Below are 22107 nucleotides of genomic sequence, written 5' to 3'. Positions count from 1 at the left end.
ACCCTAGGCGGATAGGGCAAACTCTCCTCTTCAAGCTTCGCCAGAGAGCCTGTGGATTTGCCTCCCCTCTACCCGCCGCTCCGGCGGCCGGTGGAGGGAAGAGGAAGTCCTGTGCCTTCGCCTCGATTATTTAGGTTAGGTTTTTTTTAATCCTCGCAGGTGCGGCGCTTGAACGGGCGGCGGCACTTCTTCTTTGAGTTTGTCTTTCGTGTTCCGATCCTCCTCGAGTTCGTTCGTCTGGACGTAGCCGATGAAGCCCCGACATAGACTCCTAACATCTCCTTGGAACGACGATGTTAGGGTTTCTCGTCATGTAGCGAGACTAGCTATCAGATGCTTCAGATATATGCAAGGGTTCAACAAAGATGACCGCGGCTTCGGGGTCCTGGTCCTTAGGGCACGTGCATGAAGACTTTCCAACTGTAATCGACAAGGTCAAGCTGGCTCAGATAGGGGAACGACGAGAGCTACGCGTCGGCGGCTCATTCTATTGGCAATAGTGGCCGTTTGATGATCTTGGAATCTCAATATAATTTTATTATATTTGAGATACTTTGTACTTCCACTGAATTTTTATAATAGATCTGATCACTTTCACGGGAAAAAAACTTGTAGAAAAATAATATCATTGTCACAGACGTCACTCGAACGTTTGCTCCCACGCGGCTTGCAGACGGAAGAGGAGAGCGAGCAGACGCACCCATCGCCGCAACAAAGCCAACAACTTACGTACTGAAGAAAAGAAAACCACTTGTAAAGCAGATCACATATACTCACCGCACCGCACCGCGCGTCGTCGCCGCGCCGCCCCGCCCCACCCCACCGGATCCCGCCAGATCCAGGCGCCCAGATCCCGGAGCGCCCGACTGGTCCGATGGACCCCTCGCCGGCCCAGGCGGCCGCGGCGGAGCGCGACCGCTCGCCGCCGCCGCCCCCTCCCCCGCCCCCGTCCTCCTCCGCGTCGCCTCTCGCCGTCGTCTGCAGCTTCTGGAAAGGTCCGCGTCGATCCCCACCTTCGCTTCGTTTGGTTCGAACTGGTGTGCCCGGAAGGACGGTTGGTTTGAATTGCCGCGGAGCATCGCGATTCCCAGTTGCGCGCACCTGTACTGGCTCGTAGGTGCAGAATCTGTGGGGTTTTGCACTAATCGCGGCTGGAGAGATCTTAATTGCCTTGAGATGCTTACATTTTCCACCTGCATGCAAATCTGTTACTAGCATTTTTTTGCTTGCCACTTCCTCAATTGGCTCCAACTGTATGATATGCTCGTGACAGGGAGACCAAGTAGCTTCAGTAGAGAATGCCTGAGTCTTCGTCTCAAACTTAAATTCGCTATTTCTATGAAGCTTGGCAAGCTTTTGTTGTCCTAGTTTAGTTTCTGCACTGATCGAAAAAAGCAAATAATAGATATCACTTGTTTTTGTGCATAGGCCATGTATAGCCACTCTACATCATTCGAACAATGAGTTAGTGATTGATCACGGACGTCATGAACTTTTATTGTCTCCTTGAATTATTTGCATCCATACCAAGTAGGGAGAGTAGCTGTGAGTTGTCATGCCACGTGATCGATACCGTGGTTCCCATGTGGGGGTTTGGAAAGCTACAACGCCTAAATAGCTTCCAAGTGTGAATGCTCATGTGCTGTAGATAACATATTGATTTATTTAGTTATTGTATGTGGAATGTAGGTTGATGCCTTCGCCATGTAAAATTTTATGCTATCCATGGTGGAGAATCTGACTGTTGTCTCTTGTACAATTTAGACTTCGATTTGGAGAAAGAAAGAAGTGGGTTGGATGAGCAGGGTTTAAAGATTGCGGAGAATCAAGAGACGAGCCAGAAGAACCGACGTAGACTTGCTGAGAATACTCGGGACTTCAAGAAGGCATCTCCAGATGACAAGCTTAGTTTGTTCAACTCATTGCTTAAGAGTTACCAGGAGGAAGTTGACAATCTCACAAAGAGAGCAAAGTTTGGAGAAAATGCATTTCTCAACATCTATCAGAAGCTCTATGAAGCCCCCGATCCATATCCAGCTCTTGCTTCTATGTCTGTATGTCTTTCAAACTTACTCTCTACCGTAGCTTCTCTAATTCGGCATTGTTTGTTGTATTCATAGAGGAAACTGCCTTCATGGCTGTCCCGACTTCTCTAAATTGCCACCAATACTTAATATCTTGCCTTGTTGCAATAATTACTTGCCATCTTATTGGTATTCAGTATTGACACCTACTGATATCTGATAATAACAGATAATTATTTGTATGATTCTATCGTCACTCTCCGAACATAGAACTTTTGCTATAATATGTGTCAACTTGCACTAAATTAAACTATAGGTGGGAAGCTGTTAATCTGCAAATATAGATGCGAGTTAGTTTGTTCCAACTTAAAAGTAGCGGTCACGTGTTAACACTAGTGCATATCAGAGTTAGCAACTTTGGAAAAAAACATGATATGGCACTGCAGTTTCCTCCAACAAAAGTCTGATGTGTTCAGTTTTGTTTATTCCTTTGCTTGAATGTCAATAACTAGCATCTTCTTCGAATATAATAAATGACATTCAGTCAGATTTCACTAAAGTTTGTTGCTAATGATCTCAATTCATTCAGGATCAAGACCAGAAACTATCTGAACTGGAGACTGAAAACCGGAAGATGAAACTTGAGCTTGAAGAATACCGGGCAGAATCTGCGCACCTAAAGAACCAACAGGCGACGATTAGGCGACTTGAGGAGCGAAACCGCCAACTAGAACAACAGGTCTGTTCCAAGGTCACTTGGTTTCCCGCTCTGTTTTTTAAACTAGTTAGTTTTCCTTCTGGTTTTGATGTTCTGCACGAATGGTGTCAGTTTCACAGTCGAATAATGTTAGTTCCTTCACACTGGTGCTTTATGAAATTATCCAATTGACTTCCTGTATCCATACAATGGTATTCTTAATTTTCATTTTCATACTTGAATGGCCGTATTGTTCTTGTTTGCAAAGTTTCAGAAGGCTCATACTTTTCATGATAGAAAACTTAAGCCCTTCTTTTTACATTGATGCATGAATTCCAAATTTCACCTGAACTAAAAACAATTGTACCATGGTCTGTCTGCGAATATACTGGCCCACTAGCCACTGATACTGCTTTTTAGACATAACACCATTAGTCAAAATATTTTGTAAATATCTAAGTGGCATTGCACTCACAGCTGAAATATATACATTCCTTCCAGTTTATGAAGTTTGTGTATAGCGAGCAACTACTTTGATGAAAAAACATCGCTGATTTCTTGTTCCACATAGTTTTAACACACTTCCTGTTTCTTGAATCATATCTGTTTTACCTTCTAATGATTTATTTTATTTTTGTGATTTTAGATGGAAGAAAAAGTTAGAGAGATGGTTGAAATGAAACAGCGAAGCTTGGCAGAAGATAGTCAGAAAACTCTCGAAGCCCTGAAAGATAGGTATGATAAATAATTGCAACGAAGAAAATAATTGCTTAACGATTATCACAATTTAAATTTAAGCTTCTTGATTTCGAGAATTTGCCACATCATATATGATGATGCATGCGCTGATTTGAATTTTTGATTGCCATGATTGTAGGGAACGGGCGTTGCAGGACCAACTAAGGCAAGCTACAGAAAGTGTCAAGAATATGCAGAAGTTACATGAATCGGCACAAAGCCAATTGTTTGAGCTTCGTACTCAATCAGGTTTTCTTCCTTTCTTTAGTTGTGTTACCTTGACGATCGCTATGCTTAATGGTTCAATAATTATGGAAGTTCTAATGAAGTTTTATATTTTGTTCAGAGGAGGACCGGACAGCAAAGGAAGCTGAAGTGAGCCTTCTGATGGATGAAGTTGAACGCGCTCAATCACGATTAGTTAGCCTTGAGAGAGAAAAGGTAATGTTGCATGTTGCTGTTTTGGCTTTAGGAAAATCCCTTGCATTCATATGGTTGCAATTCTCCCACTATGGCAATCGAGATCTGTGCCTTGAGATCTATGCACATTCTCTCATACTACTGCACGAAAGTTATGGTGATAGACTATTATCAAATAATCCTCAGTCGGTGAATACATTGAATTGATGACTGACATGTCATGTGTTGACCAAAATGTGCACATCTATTATTGGCTTCCCTAACATACGATTTTATTCTTATGTTCACTGCAGGGGGATTTACGGTCTCAGTTGCAGACAACAAATGAAGACACAAGTAATAATAGGTAATTTTGTTTGCATTTTTCCTGTGTATGAATGAATATGCAAGTGTGTATTTGCATAATTTTTATCATTCATAATGCTGTTGATACAGTGACTTTCAGCAGTATTGCTATTATTTTAGCTGGGCCTTTATGATTATCTAGAACTTAATACTAACTTATTATCTGAATTATGTAATTATGCAGTGATTACGTGGACCCAAGTGATATACTTGAGAGTTCTTTGAATGCCAAGGAGAAGATTATATCAGAGTTGAATGCAGAACTGCGTAACATTGAAAGTACTTTATCAAGTGAGAAAGAAATGCATGTGAATGAAGTAAAGAAGTTGACTGCTTTACTCAGTGAGAAGGTACCCAGTCATTAAAATTGCTATGTCAAAATTCAGTTGTCAGTAACCAACTCACTACTCTTAATGTTGGCTACTGGGTGCCAAGCTATAAGTGAGGGACTCAACCATTCTCTTATTCAGAGAGTCCCCCTGTTTATTCTTTTCCATCATCTGAAGGGCACAGTAGTCTTCTTATGTGTATCATCAACCTGTCTATTTACTTACAATCCATATTCCAAATATTGTTCAATATATTAATTTCTTTGCTTTTATCACTATCAACATTCTGTGATAGGTGAGTTTCGTAGACATGGCTACAGCCACTAGGTTTGCATCTGAACCTGAAAAAAGCACACAGAGTGAATAGTTCTAATGAAGATAATAATAAGTTACTTTTTCTACTATACGTGTGAGCCATTTCCCAGTCACGAGTCGATCCACCATATATACGCTCTTGGAATGATTTGTATCTATGCACCCATGGTCCACTTATTTGTTGTTTTGCTAATTACTTTCTCTTTGTAGGAAACTGCGATAACGGAGTTGAAGAAAGAACTTCAAGAAAGACCTACGACTAGACTAGTTGATGATCTCAAGAAAAAGGTTCAGATTTTGCAGGTTGGAACAAAACAAGCTCTATGGATAAACATGTTTTTGTTAAACCATCTACTTTAGTTCGGACATTTGACGACGTACTGTCCATTATCAACTGGATCTGAACTTGAACTCATTGCTTCTTTATCCTTTAGTGAAGTTTCAAATACACATGATACATGAGATCAGATTTTCAGTGTTGCATCTTATACTAAATTTGCCCACATCATTTTGTTGGTGATCACAGAGATATGCTTGAGATACATTTTGTTATTCCTCCATATTACCCTCACTATCTTTGATTTTCTGTCCCCATGCTTGCTGAAATTCCTTTTTTTTTCCAATAGGCTGTTGGGTACAACTCAATTGAAGCTGAAGACTGGGAGCTAGCAACTAATGGTGAAGAAATGAGCAAACTGGAAGCTTTGCTTCTTGATAAGAACCGCAAAATGGAGCATGAACTTACACAGTTGAAGGTTGGTACCTACTCCCTCCGTCCCATAATGTAAGACGTTTTTTGACACTAGTGTAGTGCCAAAAAACGTCTTACATTGTGGGACGGAGGGAGTAGTTTATATGCTGGAAAATGGTTTGGCCCTTTGGAGGACAATCAGTATTTGTCATGTATACATACTTGTTATCTTCTCTGCTGTAACTGTCTTGTAAGTTTTTCTTTTTGCATCTCTTAAAGGTTAAAATATCAGAGAAGTCAAGTCTTCTTGAGGAAGCCGAGAGAAAGATCGCTGAACTAACTTCAAAGGTTGAAGAGCAGCAAAAATTGATTCTGAAACTTGAGGATGACATATTAAAGGTTGCTCTCCTTACCCTTGTGATATTTCACATATTGCCAGTAGATCCTATTGTCCTTTGAATTTGAATATATAATCCTTACGAGCATGTCTTCTGCATATACAGTTACCTTATTTAGTGCTACAGTCTGAATAGTGATATTATGTTATTACAATAAACTACACAATCCTGGATTTCGATGCTTAAGAAACCAAAGAATTTGTTATGCCTTTTGTTTTTTGAAGCACATGTGTAGCTGATATGTTTATTAACTTTGTTACAGGGCTGCAGTTCAACTGATAGGAGGAGTTCTCTTTTGAATGATTGGGATCTTCAAGAAATAGGCTCAAATGAAGTATCGGAGGTAAAATTCTACTTTGGCTTCACTTATGGCGAACCATGTCGCTTTAATTCTGCATTACTCTTAGAAGCTGCATAGTTCAGCCGTGGACAATAAATGCACGGGAAACACAGTTCAGATGATCAACTTTAAGTCCTCATAGACATCATCTTAAAGCGAGTATAAAGATCTGCAATTGTCATAAATGTTACCGTTACAACTGTTAATACACAACACTGAAACATTGAAGAGTTAGTGAATTACCAAACACTTGTCTTTTTTGCACCATGATTTTCACAAATCATAACTGGTTTCAAATCAACAACTGTTACATTCGGTTGATGAATTTACTGTCTAATTCTGAATTCTATGTTACTACGTGGCCCACTAGTCAGCAAGTGGTCTGTGTTAACCATTTCTTTGTAGAACAGTTGTTCTCCTCGAAACAAAATAACTCTTAATATAAGCAATCTTTCTTATATGTTTTAATATTTAGCGCCTCAGTTTCCCAGAAAAAAACTCTTGATACACTGATTTTACAAACATGCGTGTGATTTTAATATTTAGCAGTATATGCAGTTGTTATCAACAGTATCCACAGTTCTAGATGTTAAGGCAAACACCAAATGTGCCTAAGAATCATTTCAATACTCACTTTTTTGTAACAGTGCATTTGATTTTGAGTTATCTAATCAGATGGTCACTACATCCATGTGTAGCTTCACTTGTTTCTTTTCATTTATTTACAGGGTACTGATCCAAGGAATTCATCACCAGACCAAGATCAAAGTTCCATGCTCAAGGTCATCTGCAATCAGAGGGACCGTTTCCGTACACGATTACGTGAAACCGAAGAGGTATATATTATAGGCTTCTATTTTCGTCAAGGTTTGGTAATGATATAAGAGGGTCATTTTCCTTGGTATTCTTGAAAGTTGTGGTTCTGTTAGGCTTTTCTTGGATTTTTTTTATCCCATGACGCCCTCTTTGCGTCATGAAATATGAAAATGCATCACCACTGAGGCACTGACCATGTATTGTCATTTTTACATATCCCAGGAACTGAGGAGATTAAAAGAGAAGTATGAAATGCTAGCTGTAGAATTGGAAAAAACAAAAGCTGATAATGTTCAATTGTACGGAAAGATTCGATACGTCCAGGACTACAGTCATGAGAAGATTGTTTCTAGAGGACCAAAGAAGGTATAGCATAAATCCTTATGATGGACTTTACATACTTCACATTGTCTAGCATTTGACCTTTGTTATGTTGCGCCTTGCAGTACGCAGAAGATATTGAAAGTGGTTCTTCAGATGTTGAAACAAAGTACAAGAAAATGTACGAGGATGACATAAATCCTTTTGCAGCTTTCTCGAGGAAGGTAGATATATTTGAACATATCATCAGCAACACATGTTATCTCTGGTAGTGTACACAGCTCAATTATGTTCCTTTTTTGCCATATCCAGGAAAAGGATCAAAGATACAAGGAACTTGGTATAAGAGATAAGATCACTCTCAGTAGTGGCCGTTTTCTCCTCGGTAACAAGTATGATACTATCATTTTTTGTGGGGTGTGCAGTTCAGGTTTTCCTTTTCTTTGTATTTGTTGTATCACCTATCTTTGATGATAACTTTTAAATTGTTGTAGAAACAGCAGAGCTATACATGCCAAGTTTTTTATTTGACCATTCCTAATGTCGTATGTCTTTTTTGGATTAAATAAGTACAACACCGATGACTCAGGTGTGCATGGATCTGCCACTGAGATGTACTCCCTCCGTAATGAAATATAAGAGCGTTTAGATAGTGCTCTTATATTTCTTTACAGAGGGAGTAGTTAATTTGGTTCCAACTTCTTAAATTATACCCTTCGTCTGAATCTTTATTTAGATTTTATATTTGGTCATTGTGCTCATGTCTAAACTTTTAAACTGGCCACCATTGATTAATCCTAGCCCTTCATGGATAAGAATGCACAAGTGATTGTCATTTTGTATTACATGATGCCTGAGTTTCTTTATTGTATGATTTTATCCATGAAGCGGACTGAAAATAAATATATCAAGTGTTTTGTTTGTATTCACATATTTGCCTGGACTTTTATATTCTCCTACACTAATGAATTGCTTGAATTTCTGTATTTGACCAATGAAGCGGACTGAAACAAGAAATTAATGTAGCATGTGTTCTGTTTGTATTCACAGATTTGCCCGGACATTTATATTCTTCTACACTATTGGATTGCATCTCCTTGTGTTCACACTGCTGTACAGAATGTCAGCTTTGAGCTATCTGAGGTAAGCATGCATCGCATCGTCAATTTGAATTTGATGTCTTGAGCATGAGCTTGGCTAACTTGAAAACATTTGTGCAGCATAACACCTGCACATGATGAGATCATCCTCGACGCTGGCAATCAGACACTATCGCATATGCCCTGAGCCAAGTTTGATGTAACAGTATTATCACTTGATCAGTACTGAAAACGAAGCGTTCCCGGGGTTTTGGTCTCGAGAATCTCTGCATAGGATTATGACTGAAGTTTTTAGTTTACTATGCCCTTTAGGTGCCTTGATATGTTCTCTCCTGTAGATAAATTTCCAGTAAAGCGGGTAAGGACCAAGGGACGAGGTGGCGGATGAGGTGTGGTGCTAGAGTCATTCTGTAAACTGTTGTATTACCCAATTGCCCTTTTGATGACAAATGAAAGCACATATGTACAAACACAATGCCATCCAAAGTATGTTTCAGAATATATGGTCGGGAGTTTGTGGCGAGGACAGTTGTACAGAATTCTAGAAATAAAAAGGATTGAGTGAGCAACATTGGAGTTTCTTTACGTTAATTTAGCAGGGGCAGTCTTGAGCAGATATTCGGCAAAAGCAAGTTATCTGGAGTCCCTTGTATGTAAAAGATGAAGTTTGCAAGGTGAAGCATTCAAAAGTTGAATTCTCGCAATTGAAAGATTTTTCCTGAAAAAGGAGATGACTACTTTGCAACCGAGAATTGAAAAGGAAGAAGAGAAACCACCGGAGGCGACGTTCCTGTCGACAGAGGCGCATGTGAGTACTCCCTTTGTAAAGAAATATAAGAGCGTTTAGATTGCTAAAGTAGTGATCTAAATGCTTTTATATTTATTTAGGGAGGGAGTACTTCATTAATCTTAAAACTCGTTGGATCGCCGGCTTAATCTTTTGAAGGTGCTCATAGGAATAGAGTATGCGTACGTGTGTTCATACTTTATCAATTTTATTAAAACCCGCTGGCTTAATTTTTTGAATGTGCTCATGGAGATAGAGTATGCGTACGTGTGTTCATAAGAATGAGCGTATGCATTTGTTTGTGTACTGTATTTCTAAAAGATTGTTTGTGTACTGTATTTCTAAAAGAACCGGGAGGCAGGGAGAGAAGGCGTGCAAGAGTTAAACTCGGCGAGCTTTATCCATTTATTTTTTTTAAACTTGGTGAGCTTTATCTGAAGAGCGATCCAGCCGGATTACCTGTCGAGACCCACCCGCACGCACAGTAAACCCGCTTGTCTTCAACCACGATCAGTCGCTGTAGGCTGGCACGCCCACGGATTGTCCCCAACCACCGTGCATATCCACTGCAACCCGCAACCTCTCCCGAGCTACAAAAAATTCACACCGTTTTGCCGACCCTCCGGCACGCGCAAGTGACACCAACAGCGACGGCGCCGGGAACCTGTGGACCGGCGAGGAGCCGAGGGGCAGCCCACACACAGGCTCGCGCGCAGCTAGGAGCCAGAGCGGGGAGGCAGACCGGGCTGCACTAGGGTCACTGTCTGCGGTCAATTCACGGCGGCGCGTAGCGCAGCGCCGAATCGACAGGCGGCCGCAGGTTGGCTCCGGGAGGGACCTGGTAGCTGGCTACTACGGGCCATGCACGGTCGTGGTCTCCGATGCCTACGCGCCACAAGGGAGCACGCGGGGCGGGCCGGGCCACGTCGAGCCCCGGGCGCCGTCGCCGTCCGCCGTGGTCTGGCGCCGCTATCCGCCGAGTCGCCGGAGGGCGAGACGCTGGAAATATGTACGGGGTGGTAAGCCGGAGTGGCCGCGTCGGGTCGACACGTCGGTCCTTGCATAACATGTGTATCCCTGTGGTAGGTGTGTTTCACTGTAGTTGTGGTGTGCTACCATCGCTGTCCTGTGAGCATCACCGATAACCAATTCGGCTAAGGTACAGTACTTGTTAGGATTACATGTTGTAAAGCCGTGGAAAGGATTATACACGTAGAGAATCGGTGTACAAATATTTTTGTTGATTTTTTTTGATAAAAAAGGCGTAACTACTGCAAGCCATGCAAAAGATAATATGTAAAATGCATTATTTCATAATAAATGTAAAAAGTGACCATTAGCAAGTCGTGCAAAAATTGTAAAATGAATTATATTTCATACTAAACCTCTTACACATTTATGCAACTTATCGTGCAGCAAATTTACCCTTGGAGACATTTCTATCCATCTTTTTCTTGTAATTTTCTTAGCACTTTTTTGATTTTTTTCCCATAGCATTTAAAGATGGTTTCCGCAGTATGTTATTCAAGTTTTTTCTGCGGGCATGTTATTCTAGTGTTTGCTAACCACATGTTCCATGCGGTTATGTTATTCAAGTGTATGCTTCATACTAGTACAATTATTAGGTGCCATGCCGTAACATCAATGTATTGCTTATGCATATCATTTCATTAGGGCATCTTCAATCAATTACATATTAATTCACATCATTTACTTAAAACATAAAAGAACAACCAACAACATAAAAGGAGAAAGAGCAACCAGCTAAGGCAACGCTATACCAATTTCCTCCTAACAAACTTTTGTCATACGCAGAATTTCATATGGCATACTACAATATGCCTCATACCTCGCGGATGAGAGGCGACCTACGCGCCGACTTATTCTTCCATTGTATCTTAGCTTGTCTGCGAAATGGTGATGTGTGAACCTCACAACTTTCCATGTTAGCGGGAAAATTCTCTTTTGCTAGTGGACAAGGGAGGAAAATATTGCATGCTTTCTTAGATGAAACAAAACTTGTGGGGCAATTGACAATATCTCTCTCTCTCTCTCTCTTATGTGTGTGTGTGTGTGTGATAAATATTTTATTTCTGCACACATATTTACTTGTTTTGGAAGTAAGGGCGTGAAGAAGCCACCCATAGTTTCACATTGGCGCTGGCGAGGCTAGAATTACAAAGGAAAAGACATACTACCTACTTTTAGGTGTTGTATGCCATGCCATAACATTGGTGTATTGCTTACGTGTATCATATGCCAAGACATCTCCAATTAATCATATATAAAATTGTATCTTGGAGCTTTCACATCATTTTCGTCAAACAAAATGAATTATCAGCTCAAAGGGAGAAAGAACGGCCAATGATGTACCAATTTCCTTCTAACGTCATACGCAAAATCCCATATATCATACTACCAATATGCCTGAAATGTCATGTTGAGAGGGAACCTCCGCACCAACGCATTCTTCTATCGTATCCTAGTTCGTCTGCTTAATGGTGATGTGCAAAACTCCTAGATTTCTACGTCAGTAAGAAAATTCCCTATTGTTGTTAGACAATGACGAAAATATTGCACACTTTCTTAGGTGAAGGAGAACTTGTGGTGCAGTTGACAATCTCTTCCCCATCTCACTTGGAGATAAATTCTTTTGGCACACACACTAAGTTGTTATGAAAGTGAGGGCGTGAAGGGCCCACCCACAACCTCACTTGGCACCACGTGTCACTCAATGTATGGAGCTGGTGGAGCCAAAATTATTGAGATAATGACATACACATGTGTTGGAAATATCCCTTAGAGGTAGTCATATAGATGATTATATTTCATTGTGTCCATGAATTGTTGAATTTTACTTGAATAATATCATTTGTGTTGATTGATAAGTATGTGAATTGTTTGTAAAACTATGTGCTTTAATGATTATTCCAAACTAGTCCCTAGTTAGAGTTCACACCTGGACACATAAGAATACTAGACTAGCACGTGAATTGGTTGATGACCACGTTTCATAGGTCATTGAAATGAAGATGTAGAACCAATAGTGTGAACACATACTATGAACATGGGGTTGGACAAACCCAACTTGGCACATAGTGGGAATGCTTTTAGTTGTCTATTTACAATGTATATGCTACATCCCTAGATGTGAGACTATCACATGTACTTTTGATGTGTAGTGACTTAGGGGTTACCAAATGCTACTATGTAACTAAGTAGTTATAAAGATTGCTTTTCTTGTTTTTCACAAAACATGCTTTAAGGCATGCCTGTTGAAAGGATCGATATGGTTGACTAGAGGGGGGGGGGGTGAATAGGCAACTAACAATTTTTAGCTTTTCTTTAACAATTTAAACTTTGCATCAAAGTAGATTGTCTAGATATGCAACTAGGTGAGCAACCTATATGATGCAACAAAGATAGGAACACAAGCAAGCAAGAGATATATCACAAATAAGCTTGCACAAGTAAAGGCACAAGATAACCAGGAGTGGAGCCGGTGGAGACGAGGATGTGTTACCGAAGTTCCTTCCCTTTGAGGGGAAGTACGTCTCCGTTGGAGCGGTTTGGAGGCACAGTGCTCCCCAAGAAGCCAATAGGGCCACCGTATTCTCCTCACGCCCTCACACAATGCGAGATGCCGTGATTCCACTATTGGTGCCCTTGGAGGCGGCGACCGAACCTTTACAAACAAGGCTGGGGCAATCTCCACAACTCAATTGGAGGCTCCCAACGACACCACGAAGCTTCACCTCAATGGACTATGGCTCCGCGGTGACCTCAACCGTCTAGGGTGCTCAAACACCCAAGAGTAACAAGATCCGCAAGGGATTAGTGGGAGGAATCAAATTTCTCTTGGTGGAAGTGTAGATCGGGGCCTTCTCAACCACTCCTGAGCAAATCAACAAGTTTGATTGGCTAGGGAGTGAGATCAGGCGAAAATGGAGCTTAGAGCAACAATGGAGCTTAGGGTTGGAAGAGGTAGTCAACACGAGGAAGAAGACACCCCTTATATAGCTAAGGAAGAAAAACCAACCGTTATCCACCCACCAGCCCGCGACCAGCGGTACTACCGCTCCAGAAGAGCGGTACTACCACAAGGCCACGCGGTACTACCGCAGCAGCAACAATAGCTAGGGTAGACCTTAAGCACATGGGCTGAGGACGGTACTTCCGTAGATGCGGTACTACCGCTCCCCCTTGCGGTACTACCGCAAGGCAGGGAACCCCAAGCCTGGGAAGAGCGTGGATAACAGAACATCCGTGCCTACTTCCGCTGGAAAACGGACGTAGCAAAAATCCGACACAGTACTACCGCAGAGGAGCGGTACTACTGCCTGGCAGCTGAGCTAGGCCGCGCACGGTACTACCGCGCAAGGGATGCGGTACTACCGCGGTAGCGCGGATGTAAAAAATTACATCCGCCCCTACTACCGCGAGGGAGCGGTACTTGGCCTGGGGGTCACGGTACTACGGCTCCAGAGGAGCGGTACTACCGTGGGCACCCGCGGTACTACCGTGCCACAACACGGTACTACCGCTGGTGCCTACGGTACTACCGCTCACTAGGGAGCAGTACTACCGCAAGCCAACACAACAGCGAGAACAAGGTAAAGAGATAAAAACGGAGGATGCTCCAAGGTGCAGGGGAAAGGAGGGTACTAGAAAGAAACGTGTACGTGATGATTCCACCCGAACCTTTCCGACGCGGACCCTCTCTTAATAGTACGGCTTTCCTATGACTCAAATCCACCAAAAAGAAACGTAGAAAAACGCCGTCTTCAATAGTCTTCGAGGGACACCAAACCGTCTTGTGCCTAGCGAAGAAACATCTGGGAAACTCAAGACACACGATTAGTCCGCAAACACATTGTCATCAATCACCAAAACACCTTAGAGATAAATATGCCCTTACAATCTCCCCCCTTTTGGTGGATTGATGACAATACGGGATTTGCACAAGGGAAATAATATTAAGCAAACGCAAACCCCTCCTCTCTAGAACATAGACGGGCTCCCCTAGATGTGTGCCAACTAGATGGGTGCTTTGGACTGCACGTCACACATACTAGGATCAAAGCTCCCCCTATATTATAGAGACAAGGCATATCTTGCAATAGGAAGGCTAACACTAGACAAGATAGCACAAACATAAGCTCACTAAGATAGAATAGAGTGCAGATGTCTTACACCATATGAAGGAAAAGTCTCAAAGGCCCAAACCAAACAAAGGCAAACGAGGTCCAAATGACAAAGCAAACACACCAAGCACGACACACACACGCAAACACGCAAATCCCTACTCTCTCTCCCCCTTTGGCATCGAGATGCCAAAAAGGCAGAGAGGACACCTACACACACGGGGTGGCTCAGGCAGAGAAATCATCCCAATGCACTTCGTGCTCCTCGTCAGACTCGGCGACGGGGACGGTCTCCTCGATGTCCTCCTTAGAACTAGTCCACTTGAAACCTTGCTTCGCCATCCATGTAGCCTCTGGCGTGATGGCATCCTCAGAACCGCCAGAGACATCCTCACCAAAGAGCCTCATGACCTTCTTGTCGCGGCGGCGACTCTCCTCGGATGCCACGTGAGTCCTGTACTGCCCCTTCTCCTGCATGCAAAAGAGAGTCTTCATCTTGTCCTTCAACTTCTTGGCCCACGACGGCTCAGAGGAAGGTGGGGAAGGCCTAGCAGCATGGTCCTCAGCAACATCCTCTGCACCAGCCTCCTCCTCACCAACAGCCCTCCTAGCAGCAGACGCCTCAGCACGAGTAGTAGTGTTGGCCCAGTTGGGCTTGACGCGGAGACTGATGGACTCATGCCGAATCCAGTCTGGAGCAAGGAACTCATCACCAGGGTACATCTTCTCCCAGGTCGTGGAGATCAACAGAAACATGTATGGTCCATAGATAGGTACCTTGCGGGTGTACACCGCAAACCGAAGCTCACACCACATGATGTGTGAGACATCAAGTGGCTGAGTTTGAGACGAACGTGCCTCCGCGCACAGGAGCATCATGTCCACCAGATAGGAATGAACCTTGTCCTTGTCGCCAATGCGATGGAACATAGTGTTGCGGAAGATGCGATGCATGATATCCAGAAAAGAGTTCAGCACCCAAGTCGACTTGCCACTGGGAAGAACCTTCTCAACATAGTACGGCTGAAGCAAATTCTTGTTAGCAGACTCAGAATTGGCGTGGGGGCGAACACCAACGGGTGTGTGAAGCCCGTCATCAGGAACGTGGAGCAGACCCATGAACTCCTTCCAGGTAGCAGACAACTAACGGCCATTGGTCATCCAGGTTATCCTCCGCTCATCCCCGGGGTGAAAGTAAACTGAGGCAAAGAACTGACAGATAAGCTCAGGGTCATAGTCAAGGTGGAAGGAGATCACATGCTCAATAGCGAACTGCTCCACCAAATCCAGAGCTTCTCCAAAATACTCTCGAAACTTGTCCTTCCTCATGTGATTCATGTCTATCCACTTGACATCCACGAAGGTATTCTGCTTGTTCTTGATCACATCCAAATAAATGAGAGCCCGCTGCTTGGTCCAAAACAACTCAGTGCCTCTAAGGATAGCACGAGCGTTCACATAAGGGTTGATCTTCCGGCGTTCGACGTACTCATTGAGGGGAATCTCGTCCATGCCCTTAGCAGGTTCCTTTTGCTTGCTGGCAGTGGTCTTGACATTGCGCTTGGGGGCACTGGAGCCCTCTGGTGCTTCATCTTGAGGATTGCGCAGTCGCTTGGAGCCAGTGTCACGACTGGGATTGGAACGGCGAGAGCCACCACCTAAGACACAAGAGAAAGCACACACAAAGAGCGAGAAGAATCAATGCAAAGACCACGGCAAAGCAAGGGAAACAAGTAGAAATCATACGGGATAAATGCCACAAGGAAGAAGGGACAACAACGGTAGTGCCGCCTGGTCATGCGGTACTAAAATTTTAGTACCGCTCCTAGTCGCGGTAGTACCGTGTGAGGATACGGTAGTACCGTGGCTTGGAGCGGTAGTAAGATCTTAGTGCCACAGAACATGCGGTAGTACCGCAACGAACGAGCGGTAGTACCGGACGAGCGGTAGTACCGCATCAGAGGCACGGTAGTACCGCACCGCGTTAGATCCGAGCTCACTTTTGAATCTGAGAAGACATGCGAAACCACGGCGGAACTACGGTTGATCACATCTACCACGGGACAATATATCAAGTAAAATGTCTACGCAACACTACTCTCCTACAACCTTCTCTTGCAAAGATTTGGCCTAAAATCTCAAGAACACAAGCATCTCCCCAAACACCTAGAGACAAGAGAACCAACAAGAAAGAGAGGGATTTGGGGAAAAAACCTTGGTCCATGGCAAGAGGAAGTGGTGGCGAACGATCCCACCAGTCGGAATCCAAAGAGAGCAGCCGGAGACGGAGATCCGGCGAGGGACTCCGGCCCCGTTCTTGAGCGAGAGAGAGAGAGAGAGAAACGAAGTGGGGGAAACTGACGAATGGGTATGGGGAAGTTAGAACCCCTTGTTCTCGTCCTTATCCCCACGCGCCTCCGACAGCGCGGTAGTACCGCGTATCATCGCGGTAGTACCGCTCCCCCAGGTGGTAGTACCACGCTGGGCCGGTAGTACCATACACTCCACACACGGTAGTACCGTGGCAGGCCGCGGTAGTACCGTAAGCTCAAGAAGAAGCACATTTCCAACACAAAAGAAAGAGTGATCTTCGCACGGAAACTTCAAACGAACACCACACTACCCAACAAGCTCAAACACGAGGAGAAGAAGGGGCAAAAAGACAACAAGAGACGACCATGAGACACAACCTCTCCAACGAGAGGGCGGTGGCCGGCGCCACCTATGTTTGAGTCAATTGGTATGGCACCGCGAAGAATTATCCTTGGGCCCATGACCAAAACTCGTCTTTGAAGCACAAGTACCATCAAACATGGCTAATGTGAAAGACTTGATCAATTTATGCATAATGGGGAGAGGGAGAGTTCATTGAGAGAACAACACTCCCCCTATGTCCATGCCTACATCTAAACAAGACAACAAGTTGAGTATGGTGGGGTGTGCAAGGGTTCAAGCAATATTGCTCGAATCAATGATATTTAGCTCATGCCTTAACTCGCGAAATCTTGCTTCATCCAACGGCTTCGTGAAAATATCTGCAAGGTTATCATGAGTGTTGACATAGTTGAGCTCGATCTCCCCTCGCCTAATGTGATCCCGGATGAAGTGATACCGAATCTCAATATGCTTCGTCTTGAAGTGTTGCACTGGGTTGAGAGAAATCTTGATGGCACTTTCATTGTCACACCAAAGAGGCACTTTGTCACAAATGACACTGTAATCCTTTAAAGTTTGCCTCATCCATAAGAGTTGTGCACAACAACTACCGGCCGCTACATACTCCGCTTCGGTGGACGAGAGAGACACACAACTTTGCTTTTTGGAAGACCAACTTACCAAAGAGCAACCAAGGAATTGGCACCCTCCGGAAGTGAACTTCCTATCCACTTTGTGTCCCGCCCAATCGGAATCCGAATACCCTACAAGCTTGAAGTTTGCTCCTCTTGGGTACCATAAGTCAAAGTTTGGGGTATGAGCCAAATATCGAAAGATTTGCTTGACCGCCACAAAGTGGCTTTCCTTAGGTGCGGCTTGAAACCGTGCACAAATTCCCACACTCAACATGATATCCGGTCTAGATGCACAAAGGTAAAGCAAGGATCCAATCATGGAGCGATATACCTTTTGATCCACCGCTTTACCATTGGGATCTATGTCAAGTTGGCACTTGGTGGGCATTGGAGTGGAAAGCCGACTTGACATCACTTAGCTTGAATCTCTTGAGCATGTCTTGAGTGTATTTGGCTTGGTTGATGAAGGTTCCATCTCTTCTTTGCTTCACTTCGAACCCTAGAAAGAACTTCAACTCTCCCATGGAAGACATCTCGAACGTTGAGGTCATGAGAGCGACAAATTCCTCATTGAAAGCTTTGTTAGGGGAACCAAAGATAATATCATCAACATATAATTGGCACACAAACAACTCCCCTTTGACCTTCTTAGTAAAAAGAGTGGGGTCGATTAGCCCAACTTCAAAACCACAGTCTTGTAACAACTTGGTAAGGTGGTCATACCACGCATGTGGGGCTTGTTTAAGGCCATAGAGTGCCTTATCGAGTTGATAGACATGATCGAGAAAGTAGGGATCCTCGAACCCCGGGGGTTGCTTGACATAAACCAATTCATTAATAGGACCATTAAGAAAAGAACTCTTCACATCCATTTGTTGTAACTTAAAGTTATGATGAGAAGCATATGCAATCAACATGCGAATGGATTCAAGATAGGCAACGGGAGCAAAGGTTTCACCGTAGTCAATACCCTCGACTTGGGAGTAGCCTTATGCTACCAAGCGAGCCTTGTTGCGAATGATAATCCCATGAGCATCTTGCTTGTTCTTAAATATCCACTTGGTTCCAATGACATTGTGGTTCACCGTCGGCCCTGGCACCAATCTCCACATGTTGTTGTGCTCGAAGTTGTTGAGTTCTTCGTGCATGGCATTGAGCCAATCCGGATCTTCGAGCGCCTCATAGACCTTTTAGGGCTCAACACAAGAGACAAATGCGTGATGTTCACAATAGTTTGATAATTGTCTACGAGTGCTTACCCCCTTTCTTAAGCTTCCAAGCACATTTGTCATGAGATGATCCTTGGTGGAGAACTTGGAAGCAACCTTGGCGGCACGACGCTCCAATTCCTCCTCGGGGGTGAGACGAGGAGTGGTCACTTGATCATCTTGAGCGTCGTCTTGAGCTTGTTCTCGTTCTCGTGGAAGCTCTTGATCTTGAGCTTGCTCGGAGGATGGAACTTGACCTTGGGCATCACTTGATGTTACAACACCATCTTGAGATTGATCTTGCCCTTGGTCATGTTCATGAGGTTGAGTGCCCTCACTTTGTTCTTCGAAAGCGTGTGGGTCTTGGGTTGGTGAAGGTTCCACTTGAGTAGAACATTGTCCTTCTCCTTTGGCCACAAGGGGTTCCTCAATGGGTAGGATAAGACCAACACCCATTCTTCTTATGGCTTGAGGAGGAATTTCATCACCTACATCACAAGTACCACTTTGCTCCACTTGGGAGCCATTATTCTCATCAAACTCCACATTACACGTTTCCTCAATAAGTCCCGTGGACTTATTGAGAACACGGTAAGCATGAGAGTTTGTAGCATAACCAACAAATATGCCCTCATGAGCTCTAGCCTCAAATTTAGACAAACAAACACCTTTCTTGAGAATGAAACACTTACACCCGAACACCCGAAAGTACTTGAGGTTGGGCTTGCTACCGGTGAGTATATCATATGGAGTCTTGTTCAAGCCTTTGCGGAGGTAGAGCCGATTAGATGCATGGCACGCGGTGTTGATGGCTTTGGCCCAAAAGTTGTAGGGAGACTTGAACTCCGCCATCATGGTCCTTGCCGCATCCATCAACGTCTGGTTCTTCCTCTCCGCTACACCATTTTGTTGAGGGGTATAGGGTGCGGAATATTGATGCTTGATTCCCTCATCACTCAAAAACTCATCCAAGGTGTAGTTCTTGAACTCGGAGCCATTGTCGCTTCTTATTGTCAAGATCTTTGTATTATGTTGTCGTTGAGCTTCATTTGCAAAGTCGATGACGGTTTGTTGGGTCTCACTCTTCCTCTTTAAGAAATATACCCAAGTGTATCTTGAATAGTCATCTACAATCACCAAGCAATACTTTGTACCCCCAAGACTATCAAAGGATGGAGGTCCAAAGAGATCCAAATGAAGGAGCTCCAAGGGCCTCTTCGAATAGATGATAGTCGTGGGAAGGTGAGCCTTCTCATGTAGCTTTCCTTCGATGCAAGCACTGCAAGCACGATCTTTGGCAAAACTAACATTTGTTAGTCCACGGACATGGTCCCCCTTGAGAAGACTTTGCAAAGATCTCATATTGACGTGGGCTAAATGGCGATGCCAAAGCCATCCCATGTCAACTTTAGCCATTAGGCATGTCACGGTCTTAGTGGGTCGCTCCGAAAAGTTAATCACATAGAGACCGTTCTCGACATGCCCAACAAAGGCTACTTTAAGAGTCTTGCTCCATAAGAGGGCCACGGAATCAATATCAAAGAAAGTGGCAAAGCCCATGAGTGCTAGTTGACTAACGAAAAGTAAATTGTATGCAAGGGACTCAACAAGCATGACCTTCTCGATCGTAAGATCATGAGAAATGACAACTTTACCAAGTCCCAATACCTTAGAAGACGAGGCATCACCCCACTCAACATTGGTGGGCATGGGTGGAATCTTTTGCACATCCACCACCAAGTCCTTGCTTCCGGTCATATGATTAGTAGCTCCACTATCGAGCAACCATGATCCCCCACCGGAAGCAAACACCTACAAGAGATCAATGCTTGGTTTTAGGTACCCATTTTGTAATGGGTCCTTTGATGTTAGTAACAAGGGTCTTAGGAACCCAAATAGACCATTCAATGTACTCATAAGGAGAACCAACATATTTGGCATAAACATGCCCATCACTAGCGCGGCACAACACGTAAGAAGGGTTAAAGTCCCCGGCTTTGTTGGGAAGGGGAGCGTTTCCCTTCTTGGCACCAATACCCCTCATGGAGTTTTTCTCCTTCTCCTTAGTAGCACCCTCACTCTCCTTCACAAAGGTTTGCATGAGAGGAGGAGTTCGTTTGGCCTTGTCATTCTTCTTCTTGTTCTTGGACTTGGGCACGTACCCAATCCCTTCCTTGGCCACAACTCCCTTTTGGTTGGTCAAGAGGTCGTTGAGGTTCTTCTCGCCTTGTATGCAAGACGCAAGACCTTTATCAAGTTGCACCTTTAGCTTAGCGTTCTCCTCAACAAGATGCACATGCTCACAACACGGGTTAGTAGCATTTGCATTATCAATTAACATCATACGAGGAAAAGTGGATTTTCCTTGGTTAGCTTTACTTGAAGTTGATCATGAGACTCTTTGAGGCTAGCATGAGCACCCTTCAAGACCTTGTGAGCCTTGTCAAGTAGATCAAACTCCTCTTTGAGTCTAGCAAGATCAACCTCAAGTTCGGCCTTCTCGGAGTTTAGCACACAAGAGACAATGAGAGCATGATCAAAATCTTTCTTTAACTTAGCATGATCAATGTTGTGTGACTCCTCAAGAGCCAAACAAAGACCACGCTCTTCCTCAAGAGCATTGGAAAGATCCGAGATCTCATCGGCATAGTCACGACTATGCCCCTCCATCTTGGAGATAGTATCTTCATGAGACTCGATCATGTCATTGGCTTCACCGAGTTGTTCCAAGAGAGCAATAAAATGCTTCTTGGATTTACCCTTGAGTTTACCCATAAAGGACTCAAGCTCATTTTCCTCCACATTAGATCCCCCACATTCATCAATGCAATCCGTCAAGGAAGGATTATTAATGATGGTAGCTTTGATGTTGGGAGTTACCTTGTTGGTGGCTTTAGCCATGAGACACTTGGTGGTGATGTTCTCATTGGGTGAGTCAAAGAGAGATACTCGTGGAGTTTTTGCAATGGCAACGGATGCCATGGCCACCGACTCACCATCTTCATCATCATCATGATCCTCATGGTACTCTTCTTGAACCACCAACGCCTTGTGAGGGATTTTCTTGGTGAAGTTGTTCTTGTTGGGGGAAAGACTTGGCTTTGTCCTTTCGAATGAGCTTGCCACCATTGTCTTCCCTCTTCT

At 43.8% G+C, this 22107-nt stretch overlaps 1 protein-coding gene across 1 annotated transcript; it reads left to right on the top strand.

Annotated features, from left to right (window-relative positions):
• The first annotated feature begins 859 nt into the window (after positions 1-859).
• Positions 860-9119, top strand: LOC119286902 (protein CASP-like). The gene is made up of 18 exons (XM_037566370.1): positions 860-995; positions 1765-2054; positions 2614-2763; positions 3368-3456; positions 3599-3708; positions 3806-3900; positions 4173-4225; positions 4409-4574; positions 5079-5171; positions 5495-5623; positions 5839-5958; positions 6220-6300; positions 7026-7133; positions 7336-7479; positions 7560-7658; positions 7747-7826; positions 8485-8577; positions 8655-9119. Exons 1-18 carry the CDS (start codon positions 875-877, stop codon positions 8719-8721), a joined length of 2088 nt encoding a protein of 695 aa, XP_037422267.1. The 5' UTR covers positions 860-874; the 3' UTR covers positions 8722-9119.
• Positions 9120-22107: the final 12988 nt, after the last annotated feature.

This window comes from Triticum dicoccoides, chromosome 4A (genome assembly GCF_002162155.2).
Source record: "Triticum dicoccoides isolate Atlit2015 ecotype Zavitan chromosome 4A, WEW_v2.0, whole genome shotgun sequence".
Lineage (NCBI taxonomy): Eukaryota > Viridiplantae > Streptophyta > Magnoliopsida > Poales > Poaceae > Triticum > Triticum dicoccoides.
Note: the sequence above shows the minus strand (reverse complement) of the source record. Positions and strands in the feature narration are given on the sequence as shown.

Excerpts from the sequence above, each read along its gene's own strand:
- LOC119286902 (XM_037566370.1), top strand. The coding sequence starts at position 875 with ATGGACCCCTCGCCGGCCCAGGCGGCCGCGGCGGAGCGCGACCGCTCG. Across the intron at positions 2,055-2,613 it reads CAGCTCTTGCTTCTATGTCT|GATCAAGACCAGAAACTATC; the intron begins GTATGTCTTTCA and ends CAATTCATTCAG. Across the intron at positions 4,575-5,078 it reads CTGCTTTACTCAGTGAGAAG|GAAACTGCGATAACGGAGTT; the intron begins GTACCCAGTCAT and ends TTCTCTTTGTAG.